Genomic DNA, 19,734 nt, shown 5'->3' on the forward strand with positions numbered 1-19,734 from the left:
AAAGGGCCAAACAGCCCAATATCCTGAGGTTTTGAGTAAAAAATGCTTTTTAATACCAATATTTAGTTAGGGATTAGTTGACTCCTAACTTTGTGTTTGCCCATGGTTAGAGCCAGAAAGAGTTTAATGTTTTTTGCACATTTGCAGATGAAGTTCATGCTTGCATTGCAGTTCCAGGCTGAAACCAGCACCTGAAAAACAGTTCTGTCCTCCTGAAACCGTGTCCTCCCGTGGCTTTTGTGCCTCTGCCCTCTCCCAGCTCTCCCCACCTCTGCCTGCTCCCCTGCTGCAGTCCCTGGATGATCTTTCTGGCTGGCTGCTCCTATTCTGCAGGGATTTGAAAAGCCTCTGCCTTTGATTTCCTTTTCTTACCCTTCCAAACTATTGTTGGGCAATGTCAACCACAAATAGTTTATTTGGCCAGAGAACTCGGCTCGCCCTCTCAGTTTCAGATATTTTCCCTCAGCCCAAGCTCTGAGCTCACGCCCAGCAACCAGATGTCTGTCACCCTCCTGGCCTTGCTGCTGTGGCTCCAGCCCTGAGCCTGCAGCCCGCTGCATTTTTGGTTCTCACCCAAACACCACCAAGGGCCACGGGTTTGTTTTGCTGGTGGCTCCGTGTGACGGCCTTTCCTTCCCTTGGCTGCACAGCCCTCGCAGCCTGGGTCCCTGCAGGAGCACGTTTATCCATCTCCAGGGAGGCCATCCTGACTCACCCGGGAATCCTGAGTCCTCCCTGGCCTGCACTGAGCCTGGCACTCCTGCTCAGGCCTTTAATCCCTGCAACTCCAGCCTGGGAGTGCTGGGATCTGCCCCGGCCTCGCTGCTGCTCCACTGCCTGTCCCATTTCCTGACACCTCTGCTGCTCTCTGCCTCTCTATCAACATCTGAATGTTTCTCTGGGGCCCCCCACAAACACTGCTGGAGCAATAAGGCCTCCACCACCCTGGAATGGTGCAGCCAGCCTGGGATCACTGCCTGACACAGACTGTGGGTCCCTGGGACTGCACATTGCTTCACAGCCTGAGTTTAGGGCTTGGCACCACTGACTAACAGAAACCAGGCTTTGGTCACCATTGCTGGGTCAAGCCTGGAAAATACCTAACTCTGATTTTCACTAAAGTCCCAGGACAGGGAAGGATCTGAACTGGTAAAAGGTTTTTTCCTTTAAGAACTGAATGCCAGCAGTTATTCCAGCAGCATAACTTCAGTTTAGATTCCAGTCTAGCAGCTACATCACTATATTCATAACCAGGGGTTTTCCAGCTTTCTGCGCAGTTGCCAGTTCTGTGTACGAGAAATTACGTAATAAATAATAGCCAAGCTACACACAAGTTAATGAGTGTATTGAAATTATAAATATTAATATGCATATGCAGGTCTGCATTCATTAGGGCATGACCTGGGGCTTTACAAAGTGAATATGAAGAGATCATTGGTGAGGTGCATCTTTGCCAGTCTGGGTGAGCCTGGGCAAGGGGAGAGAGGAGAGGAGGGAAGGATCTGATCTCTTCCTCACCTCTGCCTTCTGTAACATTCCTCATCAGCAGCTGTTCTGGGCACAGCCAAGGGGATTTCAAAGGGCAATGGAAATTCTGCCATCTCCCTCCATTTTCTTTCATAAGAAAACACCAAGTCTGGAATAGATCTCATTCTTCTCTTTATTACAGCATAGAAAAAATACATCCATCCAGTGCACTCCTCAGAGAGGATTCAACAGCTATGAGCAGGTGGCCTATAAAACATGGTCCAAGGTGGTTGTCCTGAGCAGCTTGACCTCTCCTGCAGAGGTCAACATTCCATTACAAGGAGCAGGCAAGGAATCACATCAGGTGGCAGAGATCATCCCCAAAACCAAAGGGATGTTCCCACCTAAAGAAGCTCCTGAGTTTATGACAGAAAATGTTGCAAATGGAGATAAACAGGAAAAAGCAAAAATACAGAAGCAGAACAAACAAACCAACAAAACCCCAAAAGGGAACCCCGCAATTTTGACTACTTCACTGACTTCACCTTGCATTGAGGTTTCTTAGATTGCTTCTAGAGCACCTCAGCTGAAAGACATTGAGCTAAAGATTTGTTTTCCAAGCAAAGGTAAGAACCAAGTGACACACAGAGAAAGGATCCCACACAAGAGTTGTGTCAGCATATTTCCAGAGTTTCTCATCTCATCCAGCTGGCAGGAGGAAAAACCCACTTGTCTAAACTGGGGAAACTAGTTTTATGGGAAGAAAACGTAGGCTTGAATATTGACACTGAATGTTATAATCAAAATAGCATTTAAATGCTTGTGCAAATAAAACCCTGCAATAAGAGTAAAACCACAAACTTTATTAAAGTCTGGCTTTATTTAAAAAAAAATTTACAAGTGTATTTCTTTAAGCCTCAAACGTACACAGCTGAGTTATTCACATCTTCCATTAGATGTGGCTTTATTGCTTCAGCCTCCCTCAGCAAAGTGCCACATGACTAACAAGTTTCCCCCTCCACAAGAATGTATCTACCATTTCACAAAGCTCTGGTGCAGACGGGGTTTGTTTTTTCCCTTTAACACTTAAAGGCAGCTGCTTTTGCACCAGAGGGGTGCACGGAGCAGGGAGCGCAGCCCGGCCCATGCAGACGGCACTGATCCTGCCCCACCTTTGCTGGTTTTGCTGGCTCCTCATCCCGCTGGGTGTGCCTTGGGCACAGGCTGGTGCTCCCTGGCTAACTGGGGTGCCAGAGGAGCCCGCTGAAGGCGTCCTGCAGGGCCCGGTGACAGGCCAGGGAGGACGTGTAGCCCCCGGCCAGGTCCTGCGGAGAGGCGGCTCGAACGTGGGTGAGGTACCTGCAGCAAAGAGCGACGTTATTTCAGAGCACAGCAAACACATCAAAGGCCCCTGTGGGTCACAGCACAGCGAGGTTGAGGATACTTTTTAGGAGAAAGCAAGGAGATGGAGCTGCCCACTGCCCACTGGACACATCCAGATAAAATTTCCATGAGTTAAAGCAATGATGCACCTTCAGCCAGGCTGCCCCAGCCGGCGCTCTGGTGGCACAGGGTTAAAGCATCCAGGGGTTTGTGTTCTCTGTGCTCGCTCTGGGGGTGGTTCATGTCCCCACTCCCACAGGTCCTGCCACGACAAGGACACCACCAAAAGCTTTCCTGCACTCCCACAGGAACAGGAGGGTTTCAGCTCTGTCACTTAATGCCAGACATTCCCCCAGTCTGACTGTGCCAGTTGCTCTGATGACCACAGGGCTGAGCTTCCTTTACTTGTTACCTGTGCCTGGAGCCCACTGACCCTGGGAATTAGATCTGTGGGAGGCCACCATCATTTTGGCTAAAGAAGATTCTAAATTTCCCCACTAATTAAGAATCATCACCCATTTGCAGAGCCATCTAATTCTACCCCAAACCTCCCAGAGCGCTGAGTTGACATGGAAACACGAGTTGAGATGGAAGCAGAAGTTGACATGGAAACACAAACACGCTGCCTGTGCTGGCACTGCTGCTCCTGGCTCCCCTTGGCTCCTTCCAAGGGCTCCACCCCAGCCACACACACCGAGACCTCCTGTTAAAGGATGGCTTCATCCCACACCGTAACCCCACAGCTCCTGCACCCCACGAGACAAGTACAAGACAGATTCTCCGCTAGTTTTGCACCAAAACCTCATCAAACAGCTCCACAGCCCAGCGGGACCAGCAGGAGAACCATCTCCAATCCTGACCACCAGACACAAGGCCATAAACACCAAGTGCCTTCCACAGGGGCTGCGCTCGGGCCGCTGTTTTGATTCCTCACTTGGTACATGCTGCTCCTGGGAAGGTTGAGTCACTCCACCTCTGGCTTGGCAATCCCAGCATAAACTTGCAAAACGCACACAGCCTTTTATAATGTTATCCTGAGAAACCTAAAACAGCTGCACTTTTGGCAGGAAAATACAGGACCACCAGTAAAATATCCAAAACAGTTGCATCTTTTAATTTATGACTGTACACTGTTTCCATAAAGAGTATATAAAACAGGTCAGATTTTATAGGTAAGACATAATAAACAGTCATACCCATTGATGCCATAAAAGCATAGAAAAAGAGATTACTGATAAATGATTAATTACAGTTTTAAAAACTCTATTTCTTGCACCTAATAACCACAATGCACAGACGTGAGCAATGTTTCTGAGCGATTCTTGGTGAGATGCTGAAGCTGAGACTGAATTTACCTCCTGTGACTGAGTTGAGGTGTTTCGTATCAAGCTGTGACAGAATTTGGCCCTCACTGCCAGACACTGGTTCCCATCAGCACAGACACAGGCAGGAGAGCACAAAATAATAATAAACCCTTTTAATAGTGCTCAGTCCAAAAGAATCTACAAACACAGCAACAAAGCTGATCCCATCTCTTAATCTGCATGGCGAGGTGGTCTGCAGAGAGCTCCTGGTTTGTGGCACAAGACATTTTATGGGTTTTCTTTTTTTTTTTTTTTTTTTTTTACATTCTTGTTACTTGTCCCTTAGTATTTTAAGAGGAAGATCTCATCCTTCTCAAAGGACTTTTAAAACTGCTGTGGGAAACAGGAGCTCCTTTTCCCAGCCAGGAATGATGGGCACTGACAACAACAAATAATTGCCTTCGAAATGCTGGTGTGAAAGTACCTCTACCCTCCAAACCAGAGAGTCTTATAAAAATCAGTTCCCATCTTGGATTTCACTTCTATCATATTTACTTCATTGCACAACTTCATTTTCCCTTCATGCATGAAACAGTCCAGTGAAAACGGGATTATTTTACATTTCAATATTAACAAAGGTTGGTTGTGTCTTTCTCATTACTTTTCTTATCTCCTCTTACTTATATATCACTGAAAGGAGAAAAACAGAGTCTATTGTTTCCCTTTTTCTAGGACATCTGAAATTGGAGCTTTAGTTTCATAAGACAACCTGACTTCCAGCCACTGCAGCACTTGCAGTTAATTGGGAGGTGATCTCTGAAGCAACACAAAATCATTGCCAAAAAGGCTCCCATCGACTTTTACTGCACAACCTGCCCTAATTCTCCTTACTCCTGTGAAACAAGCACGGCCCGCTGCTGGCTGTCAAGTGAGGTCTTTATTTTCTTGTTAAGCATCTGAACTTACTGCTCTTGACCCATTTAATTACTGTGGTACACCAGGCAATTGCAAAGAATCTGCCACGCTGAAGCCACACAATGAGAAGCAAATGGTTTTTGCCGGCTTTTTCCACACCGGTCCCCATCTGTGCTGCCTGATTCCAGCCATCCCCTCCACAGGAGAATCTCTCTGAACTGGATCCCTGGGGTTTCTGGCAGAGGTCAGCACATCTTTTCATGTACACCTTTACAACAGCAGCAGGAAGAAGCTCTTGCCAAGTTTTTATTTCTAAAAAGCCGAGCTCCGTTAGGTCTTGGGACCTGGAGGTAATTGCTCTCACTAGTTAGCAAATTCCAGCACACTGGGTCTGTTTTTCATAGGTTTATTTTAAGTACCTGTAAATCTTATAAGCAGAAACCAGGAAAAAGAGGTTTGCTTTTTCTGGTGCAGAGTTTTTTAGTGTAACTTGTTTTTACTGAGGGCAGACTAAACTCTAAACTCTGAAGTTAAAAAAAAGCCTGCACTATTATTTTTGAACAGGGCTAAAGGGCTGTGTGTTCCCTGGCCCACCATTTCACACTTCCCATTCCCAGCAATGCCTATGCTCTGCTTCAGGCTCTGCCCAAACAAGCCCCCTTTCCTTGGCTGCAGCCTTTGGATGTTGATCTTCTCCATTAACCTTTCATTGAGTTAAAATACGTCCTAGAGTGTTCTTCATGAGCCTTGGGGGGTTCATTACTGACCTTCAGTTTCTTATCCCCATGGAGGGGGTGGGAGAAAAAAATAAAAAATAAAAAAACCAAACCCCTGCTGTTTTCAAGGAAAGAGGTGTAATTCACACTCGGTGTGGGGGCTCAGAATCAAGCTGGTTGTTCCTGGGAGGGGTTTTCTTCATGTTTTCTCTTTTCCCAAGGCTCTGTCACAACCACTTCACCAGGAGAGGCCACGCGGGCTCAGCGTGGCAGTGGATGCCATCCCCCTGTGCCTTCCCAGAACAGCCCAGGAGCCCCAGTCCCCCTGGCACTGCTGCTGCTGAGAGCCAGAGCGCCCAACAGCAGCTCAGCAACAGCAGCTCAGCAGCTCCCAGGGCCACTGGCAAACATCTCCTCACTGCTCAGCAGGGTGGTCTGGTTCCAGACAAATTCGGGAAAAGACGTCAGAAACAAACAGAGAGAATGGAGAAACGGCACAATCAAACCTGGCTAAAATAAACACCCACCAAAAACCAAAGATAAAAACCCCCACCTAAACAAACAAAAAGAACCAAACATAAACAACAAGCCCAAACCACCCCACAGTATGTCCCTTCACCCACCCAACTGAAAGTACCAGTGCAAGGGATTATTTCACACAATCTTTCCTGCTACCCGAGATAAAAACACTCCCAGGGGTGTTTCTGCAGATGCACCACTTAGAGATACATATGGAATAACTGTGTACTTGGCATACAGATTATTTTTACCTATTAGATATTTTATGGGAGTGAAGAAAAGAAAAATCATTCACAAGTTGTTTGACAGGGGAAAAAAAATTAATTCTATTCCACAGAGTAGATTTACTGCTCATCTGATTATCCGCAGTATCCAAGACAGAAAGTAATGGGGCAGACATTAGATCTGGGAAATTTTCCAGATTCATCATTTAAATAATAAATAGTGGTTGCATAAAGCAAGCAAAATACTCCAGTCTGGAAAACTGTGTGAAGCATTAGCAAGGCAGTAGCATAGGCTGCTGCATTCCTGAGCCTTTCTGGAGACAGCATTTTCATTAGATTTACCAATCCCTCGGATGAGCTATTGCTGCGTTACTCAGAGCGAGCTGCAGAGGCTGGGTCTCATCACATAAGGAACTGGACTGTGTCTTGCCTGGCTTCTGCTGAGGAATGTGTGGCCTGGGTTACTCTCCAGTCCCTGAGCAGGTACAAACTGAGCTCCTCTGCTCAGCTCTGTTTTCCTTTGAACCAGTCAGCTCTGGTCCGTGGAGGCAAACAGAATTTGTTTATGGAATGAGCCGGGTTCATTGCTGTTCTCCATTAAATAGCCCCAGGAAATGCATTTGGGAACAGGCCTTCACTGGGTGTTATTCAAATCTGCTGTGGTTCTCCCTCTCTCAGACTAATATGACTAAGGCAGGGCAAAAACACAAGGCACAAAGCTGGTACTCAAATCCAGAATAGCAATTTGTCCTTCCAGGGAGTAACTACAAGCCTGATCCTCAAATTAAAAAAAGAGGAGACTTTCATCCATTTTAGCATTTGGGCACTATGACTGTATTTAGATGTTAAACCCACCAGCTATGACTGGTGTCAGAAGTTGCTGCTGAACCCCAGCCAACACAGGCTGTTCTGACACAGAATTCAAGTTTAACGCAGCCTTGAGCTCAGCAAGGGCTCCTCATGAGCCCAACCCAACCCTCCTGGCCCGAGGTCACACTGCCAGCCCTGATGGGCACCTGCCACCAGCCACTCCTCTCCTCCACCCTCCAGACCACACAGGCAAAATGGGAGAAAATCTATTTAATAGGTGCAATCACTGAAGGAGTTCTGTTATTTGGGGCTTTTTCAATGCTTCTCTGCACAAAATTGCAGCAATCAGTGTGGATGTCAAAACAGGGCTAAGCAGGATGAGGTCCAAATATGACAGATCCCAAGGCAGAGAGATAAAAAATACATTTTAGTCCAGATTATGGCACCTTTTGCACTGAACACAGCCCACAGTGCAGGGGCACAAGGAGAAGTCACTCTAAATACCAAAACAGAGTTTTGGCTGCTAAAAATCCTGCCAAAGACAAGTGGTCCAGCTCAGACACTGCCCCTGCAGCCCCAGCAATCCCACCTGCAGACAGCAGTGCTGTGCACATTCAGCTTTCAGTATTCACGTTCACATTCAGTAAGCCAGACTGGTTTGTTATTATTAATAACTCTGTGCTGTTTCCTGAGGGCTTAGTGAGCAGAAATTGCTCTCTGAGGTGTCAGATGAATGCCAGACCCTTCTCCATGCCCCAAACTTGCTCAGTCCATTTCACTCACCCATGCTCCAGGAACCTGCAACAGAACCATCCCTTACTCATCCAACTCTGATTTCCAGCAAGGAAATTCAGTGTCTTCATCTTGCAATAAATTCTGCAAAAGCAGATGCCTTCTGTCTCTAATGGATCTCTTTTAAGAAAAAAACATAATTGAGAGTTTAAGCTCCTAGAACTTTTATTTCTCCACTTTGGGTTTTCTAAGTGAAGAACTCTGTTCTACCAAAAATAAAGTTTCCCAGTAGAAAAGACAGGAAATGCCCCAGCCCAGCAAATGAATACAAGAAATACAGGACTCCTAGTGATTCTTTTTAACCTCTTCCATCTGCTTTTTCTAAACAGCAATTTGTTTCAAACACTGTCAGAGTTTTCTCAGGGCAGGAGTGTGTGTAAACTGTGTGTGGTGAAACAGAGTACTTTAAAATTAAAAAAAAACAGGTCTGCCACAGCACACCTCAGCTGAGAAGGAACAGGACAGAGTTCTGCTACCAGACACTGAAAGAGGCAAAAAAAGCACCTCAAAATGTGATATTAACTATGAAACAGCTGTTGCTGATAAAGCCAGTTCAGACTCCAAAGGTAGAAATTAGTGATGAGCTATTCCCCCCTCTTTTCCCCCGTCCTCTTCTCCCTTATAATGTCCTTTATATAAAGGGCAAACATTTTGGATCCTGGAAACCCAAAGCCACCAGTGTCCTGCTGCAACAGTGACCAGCTGCTGCAGTGACCAATGAAGGACATTCCGAGGGTTTAAGGTAAAAATTGCAGCACTTTTATTTGATGTTTCACATAAACTGTTTCCTCTGTTAATGGTGAAACCCATACACAACCTGTAAGATATATCTAATGACCTATCTCAGAGTTTATTACAGATTACTCGTGAACTGGTGAGTGCAGTCGTGAACCTTGGAGTGGAAAAATCTTTAAATGCAAAGACTCAAAGTCACAGAAGCCTCCCTCGGTGGGGGAAGAGAACAGAATCAGATTTTCCCATACTACTTTCCCTAAAAACTTCCTCTTTTTGTGATGAAATCCAGAGTCCAGAGACCAAACATTTCCACTGAAAAGCTAATACATTGGGGAGTGGACTGGAGGGAAATTTCCTTATGACAGCTACCTCAAATATACCTTCAGTGCTCCTCATAAAAACCCAGGCCTTCTACTGGCAAAAAAAAAAAAAAAAAAAAAAGAATTTTAAAGGAAGAAAAGTTTTAGAGAGCACCTGGTTCTCCAGCATTTTCCCAGCACTGCAATTCTACTGCTGCCCTGGTTTTTAAATAGATGTGAGACCAGACTCAGGTACTTGCATTTATTTAACACATAAACATTTGCTTTTGGAGTAACTGAGAAGCCAATGCTGTTGCCTTGAGGTAAGATGAAAAGCTACAGAGAAATTGAGATCAAAGGAAAAGGAGAAATGCCTTCCGCCTCCCAGAAACTGATATAATTTTAAAAGAAGTGGATGTTTTAAAGTGTAAAGACAGGAAACTAACGATGAAAAAAGTTTTATAGAATAAAGGAAGCTTTGTACTCCTCTGCCCTGATATGCATTTTGTACATTTCCTCTGCTGCAGGCTGGATGCAGCCCTGGGACAGGACCTGCAGGCACGGCCAAAAAAATGAGGTTTGGACAATTCCAGTCCCACTGCAGGGCCCTACCCAAGAAGGCACCAACTTGATACAACTATCTCAGGTAGAAAAGTCTATAAACTTCAAGTACAATGGACTACAGACTTTGAGATTATCAACTTAAAGCACTGAAAACTGTAGATATAAAAACTACTTTGAAATGGGACATAAACCCCTTAAATGGTGCAAGCTGACCTACTCCCATCTTCAAAAGGAACTGTAAATCCAGTTACACCTGGAGATGTTACAAATGTTACCAAGTTAAATAAACCTCCTCTTTTCACTGAGGAGTTATCCAAGCTAGAGATTCACATTCAACAAGAATTCCCATGTGTAAATCCAGTGCATGTTTGAGAAACACATTTTGCCCCTCATATGAGCCCACAATTCACAGTGGGTGTCTGCATATTGTCTTTGATAATAATCAAATGTTACATTCAATCAGCTTCTCTTAACATTTGATCAGTCAGCATCACTTCAGACAAGGTACAACTGTTCCAGCCTTAGAAAATGTGAATACCAGTGCAAGAGAGCAGCCAATGCCGTCCTTAGAGCACTCAGTGATTCTGAGCTAATGTAGGAAATCTTGAACACAGTTTCAAAAGCTAAAGTGATGACAGAGGTCATCTTGTTTTCTTGGGTTGTTTTTTTTTTAGTTGAAAAAAACCCCAAAACAAACAGTCCTGAAGCTGCTAAAGTACATCACAACCGCACTAAAGAACCCTTAGAGAAAGGAAGCATATCCTCAGCAGGTCTAAGACAACACGGGTTATAGATTTCTGTGCTGTTGCAGGGTGGATTTGAGACAAGGATTCTCTGAAAGTTCTCCTCATTTTAGCACACAACTGCCTATTTTAAAATAAAAACAGGAAATGGAAAGCAGAACCTGCAAATACACGAATCCTTTGCAAGCAAAGGAAAACTAAAGGCTATGCAAGTTCTTTTTGGTCACATGTTTCAACTCCAGAAAGGATATTTTATACAAACTCTATGCTGACTTCTCTTTCTTCAGTTGTTGGGGGGCTTGCTTGCATCTCAGTTTCCTCCCAGTCAAATATTTAGTTGTTTGGATGGCTCCATACACGGCAGAGAAGAGCCATCGCTGCTCGTGCTGTGTAAACAGTTTGTTTCTTGCTGCTCCCCACGCATTCCTGCCAACTCCAAAATACTCACAGGCACTACCGTTTGGATTAATTTTACTTTTTTCCCTTTTAAACTGCAAGGATTTCTTCTTCAACTCCTTCCCTAATAGCTGCTCGGATTCCTTAGCCCCATGCACTCCGCTGTAACAAGAGGTTCGTGTTTATTTCTAGAAGCCTTGCTCACAGGAAGCCTTCCTTCAGCGCCAGGGACTTCCGTAACTCCAGAGGGGCCGGGAGCGCTCTGGGATGAGCGGGGGCACCTGGTCCCCCATTTGTCATCTCCCCGAGGTCACCCGCCAGCTGTCTGTCCTCTCAACACCCGGCCTCAGCACCGTGCTCCGGGCATTCTCCCTCACTCAGGTTTCCAGGTCTGGACTTCCAGATCCAGTAAATCAATCAGCCCCCGCAGAAAGCGCTCCAACAACTGCAAGGGAAGCGTTTTCACACCCTTGAGCGGCCCCGCGGGGCACAAGGACACTGCAGGGCCCGCTGGAGGCCGGCGCGGCGCTGCTCTGCGGGGCTGGCAGCGATCACACGGGCAGCGCTGCAGAGCTGCAGCTACATTTAGGCTGTGACTAAATCGGGCTCCGCTCGTACTTGACCCCGGGAAGAATGTCATTGAACACAAGGGCCTTTTCTCAGCTGTGAGATCGGAAATTTTTTTTCCCCTTTTTTGTTTCCTTTTCATTAAGCCACCATTTCTGTAATTGCGAAGCAGCTCTCTCTTTTTAACGTGTCGTGGAAAGGTTTTGGCATAGACTGATCACCAAATTCTTCAGCTTTCCCTCTGTCCTCCAACTCCACTCTTCCTCCCACACACTGTGTTCAGGACAAAGGGCACAAGAAGAACACGGATGTGTTTAAATATTTATTACAACTCTGAGGAAGTTAACCGCTGTTCTGGAACTTTCTACCTAAGTCAAGACTGTTTTCATAGGCTTATCTTTTTTATGTAAGGACAGGGCAAGTTCAGTTTTAAAGACACCACTGTATCTTTCCCCAGGACTGGCTGAACATTTCCCTGGGCTGGACTCTGGGAATACAGCATCCCTTCTGTAGGCAAGAAGGGAGAACACAACTTTTATTCTGAAAGACGGTTCTTTTGGACACACAAACTCTTCTTTTAGGATAAAAAATTCCCTCCTGTTCTTGCCACTCTGCCTTTTTTCCCATGTTCCACACACCCCACTGAGCACCACGAATCCCCCAGTGCACAGCCAGAGACCCACATTGATGAACTGGGGCTTTGGGAGAGCTACATGAAAGAGATTCCGGCAGCACCAGCTCCCATGTAAATTATGCATCTGTAGGCAAAGGAAGCCCTTGGTCAGGAACACCTCCAGAAGGAGGATGGAGATGCACAGACACTTTCTTCTCCCTCTTTTTAGCACGTTTTGCTTGATGCACAGCTCTGAGGCAACAGACGAGGACAGTCGTGATTGTATCACAGAATCACAGAATGATTTGGGATGGAAGAGACATCAAAGATCGTCCAGTCCCAACCCCCCTGCCATGGACACAGGGATGCCACCCACTAGCTCAGGACACAGCTGCAGAGTCCAGGATGGCTCCAAGCAGAGAGGAGGTATTTTAGCCCTAGGAGCACTGGGGAGGACCTTGATTTCAGGCCCAAGGCTGGAAAATGAAATGGCAGAATGCTTTTCAAGTTTTTCTTGCATTTAAGGACTTGCTTTAGTCCCAGCAGGGAAGAGCAGAGCACCTGGGTGACTCATGTATCAGGCAGAGCAACAGGCTTTGCCTCCAAATCACAACTGATGGAAAAAAAACTCCATGAACACAGAAAAAGTGGTTATAACCTCAGCTTTGAAACACAGTTTCCCCAGTCAGAAAGTCAGTTCTGTTTTCACTGTGACACAGCACTCTCTGTTCTGAGTAGCAATGAGTTCACATCATACGGCAATTCCAGTTTAATATGACTCCAACAAGCACAAGAATTTCTAGAGGGTTTTTAGCTGCTGATACTGATCAGGTAAGTAAGCTGCCAAACCTAATAATTATCTCAAATGAAAAACTACAAACTCTCGGTGGTTCCTTTCAGATCATAAGAACCCAAAGTTATTTTCTTTAGGCAGAAAGTGAAAAGTGTAATTGTTGAAAGCAAACATTGCCGTTTGAATGACAGTATTTAAAGAAGATGAGATTGTTCAGGTCAAAAGAAGGTGAAAACCAGGTCGCTTTCTCTTGCAGCTGACTTGTGCTCTAATGCACGAGCCGCTCAGCCGCCTCAGGTTCTGGTTGCTGCTGGTCAGGTCAGCATTTCAGGCTGATGCTGAGGATCAGGTTTACAGCTCCCAGCCAGGCTGGCACTTGCTCCTCAGGAAGGCCTGGAAGAGGTGGGAGGGAGCAAAGGGGGCAGGAGCTCGGAGTGAGGCTTCTCCTCAACACCACAGAGGGGTGAAGGATGAGAAGCATCTGCCCCAGGCAGGAGCAGCCTTTGGGCTGAGCTCTCAAACCTCAGCTGCAAAGGAGCTGCACAGCCCCACTGTGCCACAGGGCAGTCACAGCTCCCACAGCTGGGGGAGGAGGGAAAAGCTGCCCTGTTGTCCTGAAAATAATTTTTTTACAGGGGAATGAAGGGGAAAAAACGCACTCCTTCACTCCTAGGCAATTTCCTCCTATCTGTCAGCATACGGTAGGGGCTATTATTATTTGGCTTAAATATAAAGCATCATTAAGACTATTTTTCTGTTTTAACAGCTTAACAATTCTATTGTGAAATCTGGGTGAAATTCTCTGGATTTTATTGTCCTTCTCTATTGTGCCCTGGTAGAATTTCTAGAGGGGAAAAATGCAGTGATGATAGGAGATCTTCATTTTGCTCTTCTAAAAAGACAATGAGTTAAGTATCTAAATTGAATCATTCTTTATATGATTTCTGTTGAATTAATTTTAATTTTCTGTTGCTTTCAGTCTAATCCAATATCCTGAAACAGCAGAAGCACAGATATGAAACAGGAGTGTGCTGTGTTAGGCAGAACCCCTTAGTTTCACTAGGGAGAGAAAATACCAACAGAGTTGTTACAGAGCAGTGACATCCACAACTGCTGAAATTCTCCGTGGATTATCTGTTAACAACTCGATTCAACTTGCAAACTGCATCCCCAAAATCTGTCTCCAAAGAAGTTGTGCCTACTGACTGAACTGATTCTGAAACTGGTGCAGAAAGTGCCTTTTTAAACATTTGCAGAAAGTGCCCAGAAATTAGGGGGGATTGCTAATAAAAATGACATTTAATAAATTCTCCTGGTGAGGAGAGCTCCCAGTAACACTAGGTGGCAGAAGGCTCTGTCACATTGAAGACACCTGCAGACAGATACACTCACAGAACTACTTGAGCTTGATTTTAAAAAAGCTAAGGGGAAAATAGTTGAAAACAAAACAGTTCTAAGATGCCATTTTCCATCCACTCTTCCAGTTCTAATTCTGCCTCTGATATCCGCAGTGCACATTATTTCACCATTTAGGCTATCCCAGAATGTGAACATACCTTCTAAACCTGAATCTTCAATCACATCTTACTTAATTCAAATTAAATTCTGTGTGTGACAGGTGATTCTATTAAGCTTTTACGTAATTAAAAAGAAATTCACTATTTAAAGAAATAAATGGCCACTAGGACAAGTACACAATAAAAACATACAATGTGAGTTACCTTGAAGCAAACTTGAAACCCAGCCTGGAGTGCTGTACACTTCTGCAAACACACTGCTGCAGCTGAAAGAAAATCAACAACCTACAAACAAACTCATTCAAAACTGCTCAAGCCTCAATGTGGAAAAGATCTGATAAAAATGGCAGCTGCTCCCTCATGGTGGTGCATTTTCAGGAACACTTTCGTAACTACATACAAAATTCAACTGCTTGTTTCTAGTCTTACATATTTAACCCTTTAAAAAACATCTATGCTCCATTTTCCTTTATTCTGGCCACTCTCTTTTCAACTCCTCTAAGTTTCTCTCTCATCCTGTATAAATTAAATACACAAGGAAACAAAGAGGTGTCCCTGCCCTGGTGATGTTAGGAGGAAACTGTAAACACAGAGAGGGAGAGGGAAAGCCAAGCACTGTCTAAATGCTGAAAAACAAAAGGCAGCAGGGGGAGAAGGACACTCGTGTTACCTTAGATATGTAAGATTGAGCTGACAGCAAAGATTTCTCTGAGATGCCCATGGCTGCAGTGCTTTTCCACTTGCCAAGCAGTAACACCCCAGATTTACAGCACTTGAGGGGTGCTCCCCCAAGTGGGGCTGGTGCCAGCACAGAGCTCAGTGCATGGTGGAGGGTTATTTTGCACCTCTAGCCATGGAGGCTGTTTGTGTTTAAATATAGTGAATTTATCATTCACAGTTGTCAGCAGTGGAAATTGTCATCTAAGCAGGAAAAGATGCTGTTGAAGAAACAGGAGGCGTTAGTTAGAAAGTAAAAATTATTTTGGCTGTGACAACTCCTCTCACTGCCCATTTTGAGGATAAGGGATCACACCACCCATTGCAAATTGCTGCCTGAGAGTCAGAAAAATCAATAGTAGGTAGGAAAGACAACTTGCCAAGGCTACAGCCACTGCCAGCAGATTATTAATGCATCTGTCTGCATTCTTTAATGTTTCCTAAGAAGCAACTATGTTAACTGAAAAGGTGCGACGTGTCACCAGCCCTTCTCTTCTCTCCTCTTCATTTTCTCTCTATATTAAAACCTTGGCTACCAAAGAAAACAATCATGTTTCACCTCATCTTTTCCCAGCTTTTCTGAAGTTCAGTTCCTGCTCTAGAGCAATATATACAGTCTAAGTACCACCCCTGACAAGCTGTTTGACAGCCCTAAGTTGCACATCTATTTTACTCCCAGAGCCTTGGAGTTGGTAGGGCGTAGATGGGAAATGGAGGCCAATTCAAATAAACACAGACAATATCAATGAATTCTTCAGAAAGGCACAAGACAAGCAAAATGAAACACTACTGGCTTTTGCCCACAGTTAGAATTCAGCTCATCTCACAGGCTGAAGGCTCTGGCTGAGGTCCAGAAAGACACTTAAGCACATGTCTTATTTTAAGCATGTGAGCAGCCTCATTGATTTTTCACTCATGCCAGGAAGAATATTCAATGCGCTTAAAGTTAAGCACATTGTTAAGTGCCTTCCTGGACCAAGGCCAGGCTATTTAGCCCTTGCAAGAGTTAGACTAGAGAACATTCACCATTATTTTAACTTCTCAAGACTTTCTTTGAGATAAAGTTTTATGGTGTATGAAAATATTTCATTCATACGAGCAGTGACTGGTTCACAGCAACCTTCAGGGACCAAGTATTCTTCCCCTTCCCACATCTTCTAACGCAGTAACTGGAAGGATTTAAAGACACATAAGCAAATATACCGATAAAGAAAAATAGTTTTGAAAGGGAAGCCAGTAGTCTTACTGATCTGGAGAGCAAAATGAGCCCCGCACTGAAAAGCTGACAGACATATTAATTTTCAGTGAAAACTAATGAAGTCATCTGCCAAAGTTCCATTCCAGTACCAAGTCCTGTGCAGGAACTTTGAAAAGCAAGCTAATTGTTGACTGAAATTAATTATCACAATAAGCACACAATCGATTCAATTTTCCCTTCTTCCTTTTACTTGGAGTTAAATACAAAATTCAAGGAAAGGTCTGTTAGCGCTTCCTCAAGATGACCTCACCACATCAGAGCACTTTAGAGATCAAAGGCACAACAAACACTTTGCTCTCTGCTACAACAAAGTGATGCCATTTGCTATGTTTGCTACAGACAATTGGATTTTTATCCGGCTGGCATTATCCAAGCTCAGATTCATACCCTGAGCTAGAGAAAGGTGTTTAACAGTACAGCTAAGGAAAGCTGGACTGGGTCAGACTCACGCTGCCTCCACTCCAGCCATCCCTCTCCAGGAGCAGAAAAGGGAGTGCACAGGAACCTGACCATTCCAATGGGACCAGCAGGACACTGACAATTTTCTCCTCTTTTATGAGCAGATGTGCCTTTGTACTTCAGTATTTGTTTTTTTCCCTGGAGAGTTCAAACTCACTGGTGAAAGTGCACAATTGACAGGGGCATACATGAACAGAAAGGCAGTTCAACACTCGATCACCTCTGCAATCTCAGGGTGACACAGCTGTACCACTTCACCATGCCTTACACCAGTGCAGCTCCACTGATTCCATGCTACCAAGCCCACACCTGATGGCAACTCCAGCCTCAGCATCCAACACTCCACTTTAGAAGCTGGTGGAGCAACTCCTGAGACCTCTGGAAAAAGGAACTAAGATGATGAGGGCAGCCTGCAGACGAAAAAGACACTTCCTAGTGGATTCTGCTCTAGAAGTCATCAATTTGTAATAAATGATCTCTATTTTAAAATATTGGTTTGTACATCTTATTGCTGAGATTATCTGTTGACATTTTCTCACCCTGCCATGCAACCAGAGCAGGACAGTGACACTGAGAAGGTTGAGGCTGCAAGGCACATAGGGAGCCCACTTAGTCCAGCTTCCCTGCTCAGCAGGGTCAGCTCAGGACTGTATCCAGTCAAGTTTTAGTTCCTTCCTTCCAAGGAGGAACACTCCACAAACTACCTACCTGGACAACCTGTCCCGGTGTTTGCCCTCCCTTGCAGTAAATGCATTTCAATGGAATTCCGTGTATTTCCATTTGTGTCCATGACACCTTGTCCTTTCACTGGGAATCACTGAGGAGAGCCTGGCTCTGTCCCCTGCACTCCCTGCCCTCCATCAGGTATTTACACACACAGACAAGGTCCTTCCAAGCCTTTTCTTCTCCAGATTGAAGGTTCCCTCAGTTTCTCCTCACACAACAGACACCCCAAACCCTCCTTGTTCCACCATGTCCATGTCTGGCACTAGGAATGCCAGGACAAGACCCAGCCCAGGGAGCTGGTGGCTTTTCTTCCCTACCAGGACAGGCTCCTGGTCACCATGAGGTGCTCCGGGCCCTTCTCCACGGAGCTGCTTTCCCAGCAGGATGGCCCCCAGCCCGTGCTGGGGTTATCCCAGCCCAGGTGCAGCATCCTGCATTTCCCTTAGACTGCTGTGTCAGGATTTCTCCAGCCTGCTGAGTCCCTCTGAAGGGCAGCACAACCATCTGGGGCACGAGCTGCTCCTCTGGCCTTTGCACCACCTGCAAACCTGCTGAGGGAGCGCTCCTTCCACAGCCAGGCAGGAAAGAACAGGGTGCTGGTCCCAGTATCCACTCCTGGGGTGAATCACTGTGTCCTGCTTGGCTTTCAAACCCACAAATTACCAGGTATGTTAACAATATTAGATTGTATTGGTTTAACCAGTTCCCATTTTTAAATTTAGGTGGTTAAATGAGTGCAAGATTTTAATATATGCAAGAATTGAGTCTGTTTCTAAACAGTATCTGCTGGTTCAACTTGTCCTTAAAAGTGAACTCCTTCAAGAAAACTTCAAACATCATTTATGACTTCAGAGGGAGAGACAGACTTCTCCTCTTTTCGAGCTGCTTTAGTATGTAACTAACCCAAATGGTGGATTTCCTTAAAAAATAATTTCTGCAGATAAAATTGCCCCTTCTCTTGAAGAATCCAGAGCAACAAGAAAGCTGTATTCCAGAACTGGGATTACAGCCAGTTTATGATGGATAAACATTGAATGCTAATGGCATAATTATAATGTCACAGCATTTGCTGCCAGAATTACAAAAAATATTCTCAAAATTATGCCATAAATAGAATGGTGTTTAGTTTAACTAAACAGAAAGCACACTCCAAGAAATGTGAAAAAACAAACACCATGATTTCAAATCTCAATTATGCATACTAAGGGCTTGTTTTAATAAAAGTATATTTAGTGGCTGAATAAAGTTTCTCAAAAATAATTTTAAAGATAATGAATTCCCGATGTCCAAAAAAGTGTCACATGCAATTTCATCACTGACTCATGTCAACTAACCTCAAATTTAACCAAATGCAACTGTGATTAATATTGTGTCAATCTCCAAGTATCTGGGGTTTAAGGCAACAAAACCAGATGCAAGGATGAGTAAAAATTTGCAACCCACAAACAGAATGGATTTCTTGGCTACTGAAAGATCTGGAACAGTTCTACTGCCAGAGAGAAGCCAAAAGAATGAGAAGTTTTGACAGTATTGCCACATTTAGCAGGAAGAGAGTCAAGTGCAGGATGAATAAAAGGGAGATGGTTTGCTACCACTGGATGTTATTCAACTTTTTCCTTTTAAAGATGGCATCCTCCACTTGAGGCAGGGACTATTCCACACACCTCTGAACTGTTGCACAGTGAAAGGGATGGACCTGCAATTATGTTCCCAGGCACTTCTGTAAGGCAAAACCCAGCAATAAACAACCACAAAACCCAACCACATAAAATACAAACAGTCAGATTTACCAACATATTCTTGAAGAAGCTGTAACAGTAACTGAACAAGAGGGCCAGTTATCTATAGTAAATTTGAGCCACAAAAGAAAAGGAAATTTGAACTGATTCTACCTTCACTGTGAAGCAAAACTGAAGAGTTGTGCGTGACCTGCCCACCAGTGCTCTGCCATCCATCACAACCTCACAAGAAGGTGACAGAGAATAAAAAGTTGCCTACATCAATCCCTTTTTTATTATTTATTTTATTTATCATCTCTTGGCAGACTTATCATGATAAGACTTATCACGAGTTGCAGTGGAAAAACCCGTGAACTGAAAACAAAAATGGGGCTGAGAGGGGGAAAAGGTGCCAGAGTGGAGAAAAGGGGAGTTTTATTTCTCCAAACAATAACCTCTACCATGACAGCCTCGCTGGCTCCTTCTCCACTGACAGGAA

General features: G+C 44.7%; 1 protein-coding gene across 1 annotated transcript in view; it reads right to left on the reverse strand.

The window, feature by feature from the left end:
* Nucleotides 1-1,642: 1,642 nt before the first annotated feature.
* The window catches only part of MNAT1 (MNAT1 component of CDK activating kinase), a 116,521-nt gene continuing 98,429 nt past the window's right edge, over nt 1,643-19,734 (reverse strand). Inside the window, exon 8 of the mRNA XM_066189016.1 lies at nt 1,643-2,826. Within this exon, the coding sequence (XP_066045113.1) occupies nt 2,706-2,826 (121 nt within the window). The 3' untranslated portion in view covers nt 1,643-2,705. The remainder of the gene's footprint in view (nt 2,827-19,734) is intronic.

The sequence above is a fragment of the Chamaea fasciata genome, unplaced genomic scaffold, assembly GCF_029207755.1.
Source record: "Chamaea fasciata isolate MVZ Bird 193981 ecotype frontalis unplaced genomic scaffold, bChaFas1.0.hap1 SCAF_7, whole genome shotgun sequence".
Taxonomy (NCBI): domain Eukaryota; kingdom Metazoa; phylum Chordata; class Aves; order Passeriformes; family Sylviidae; genus Chamaea; species Chamaea fasciata.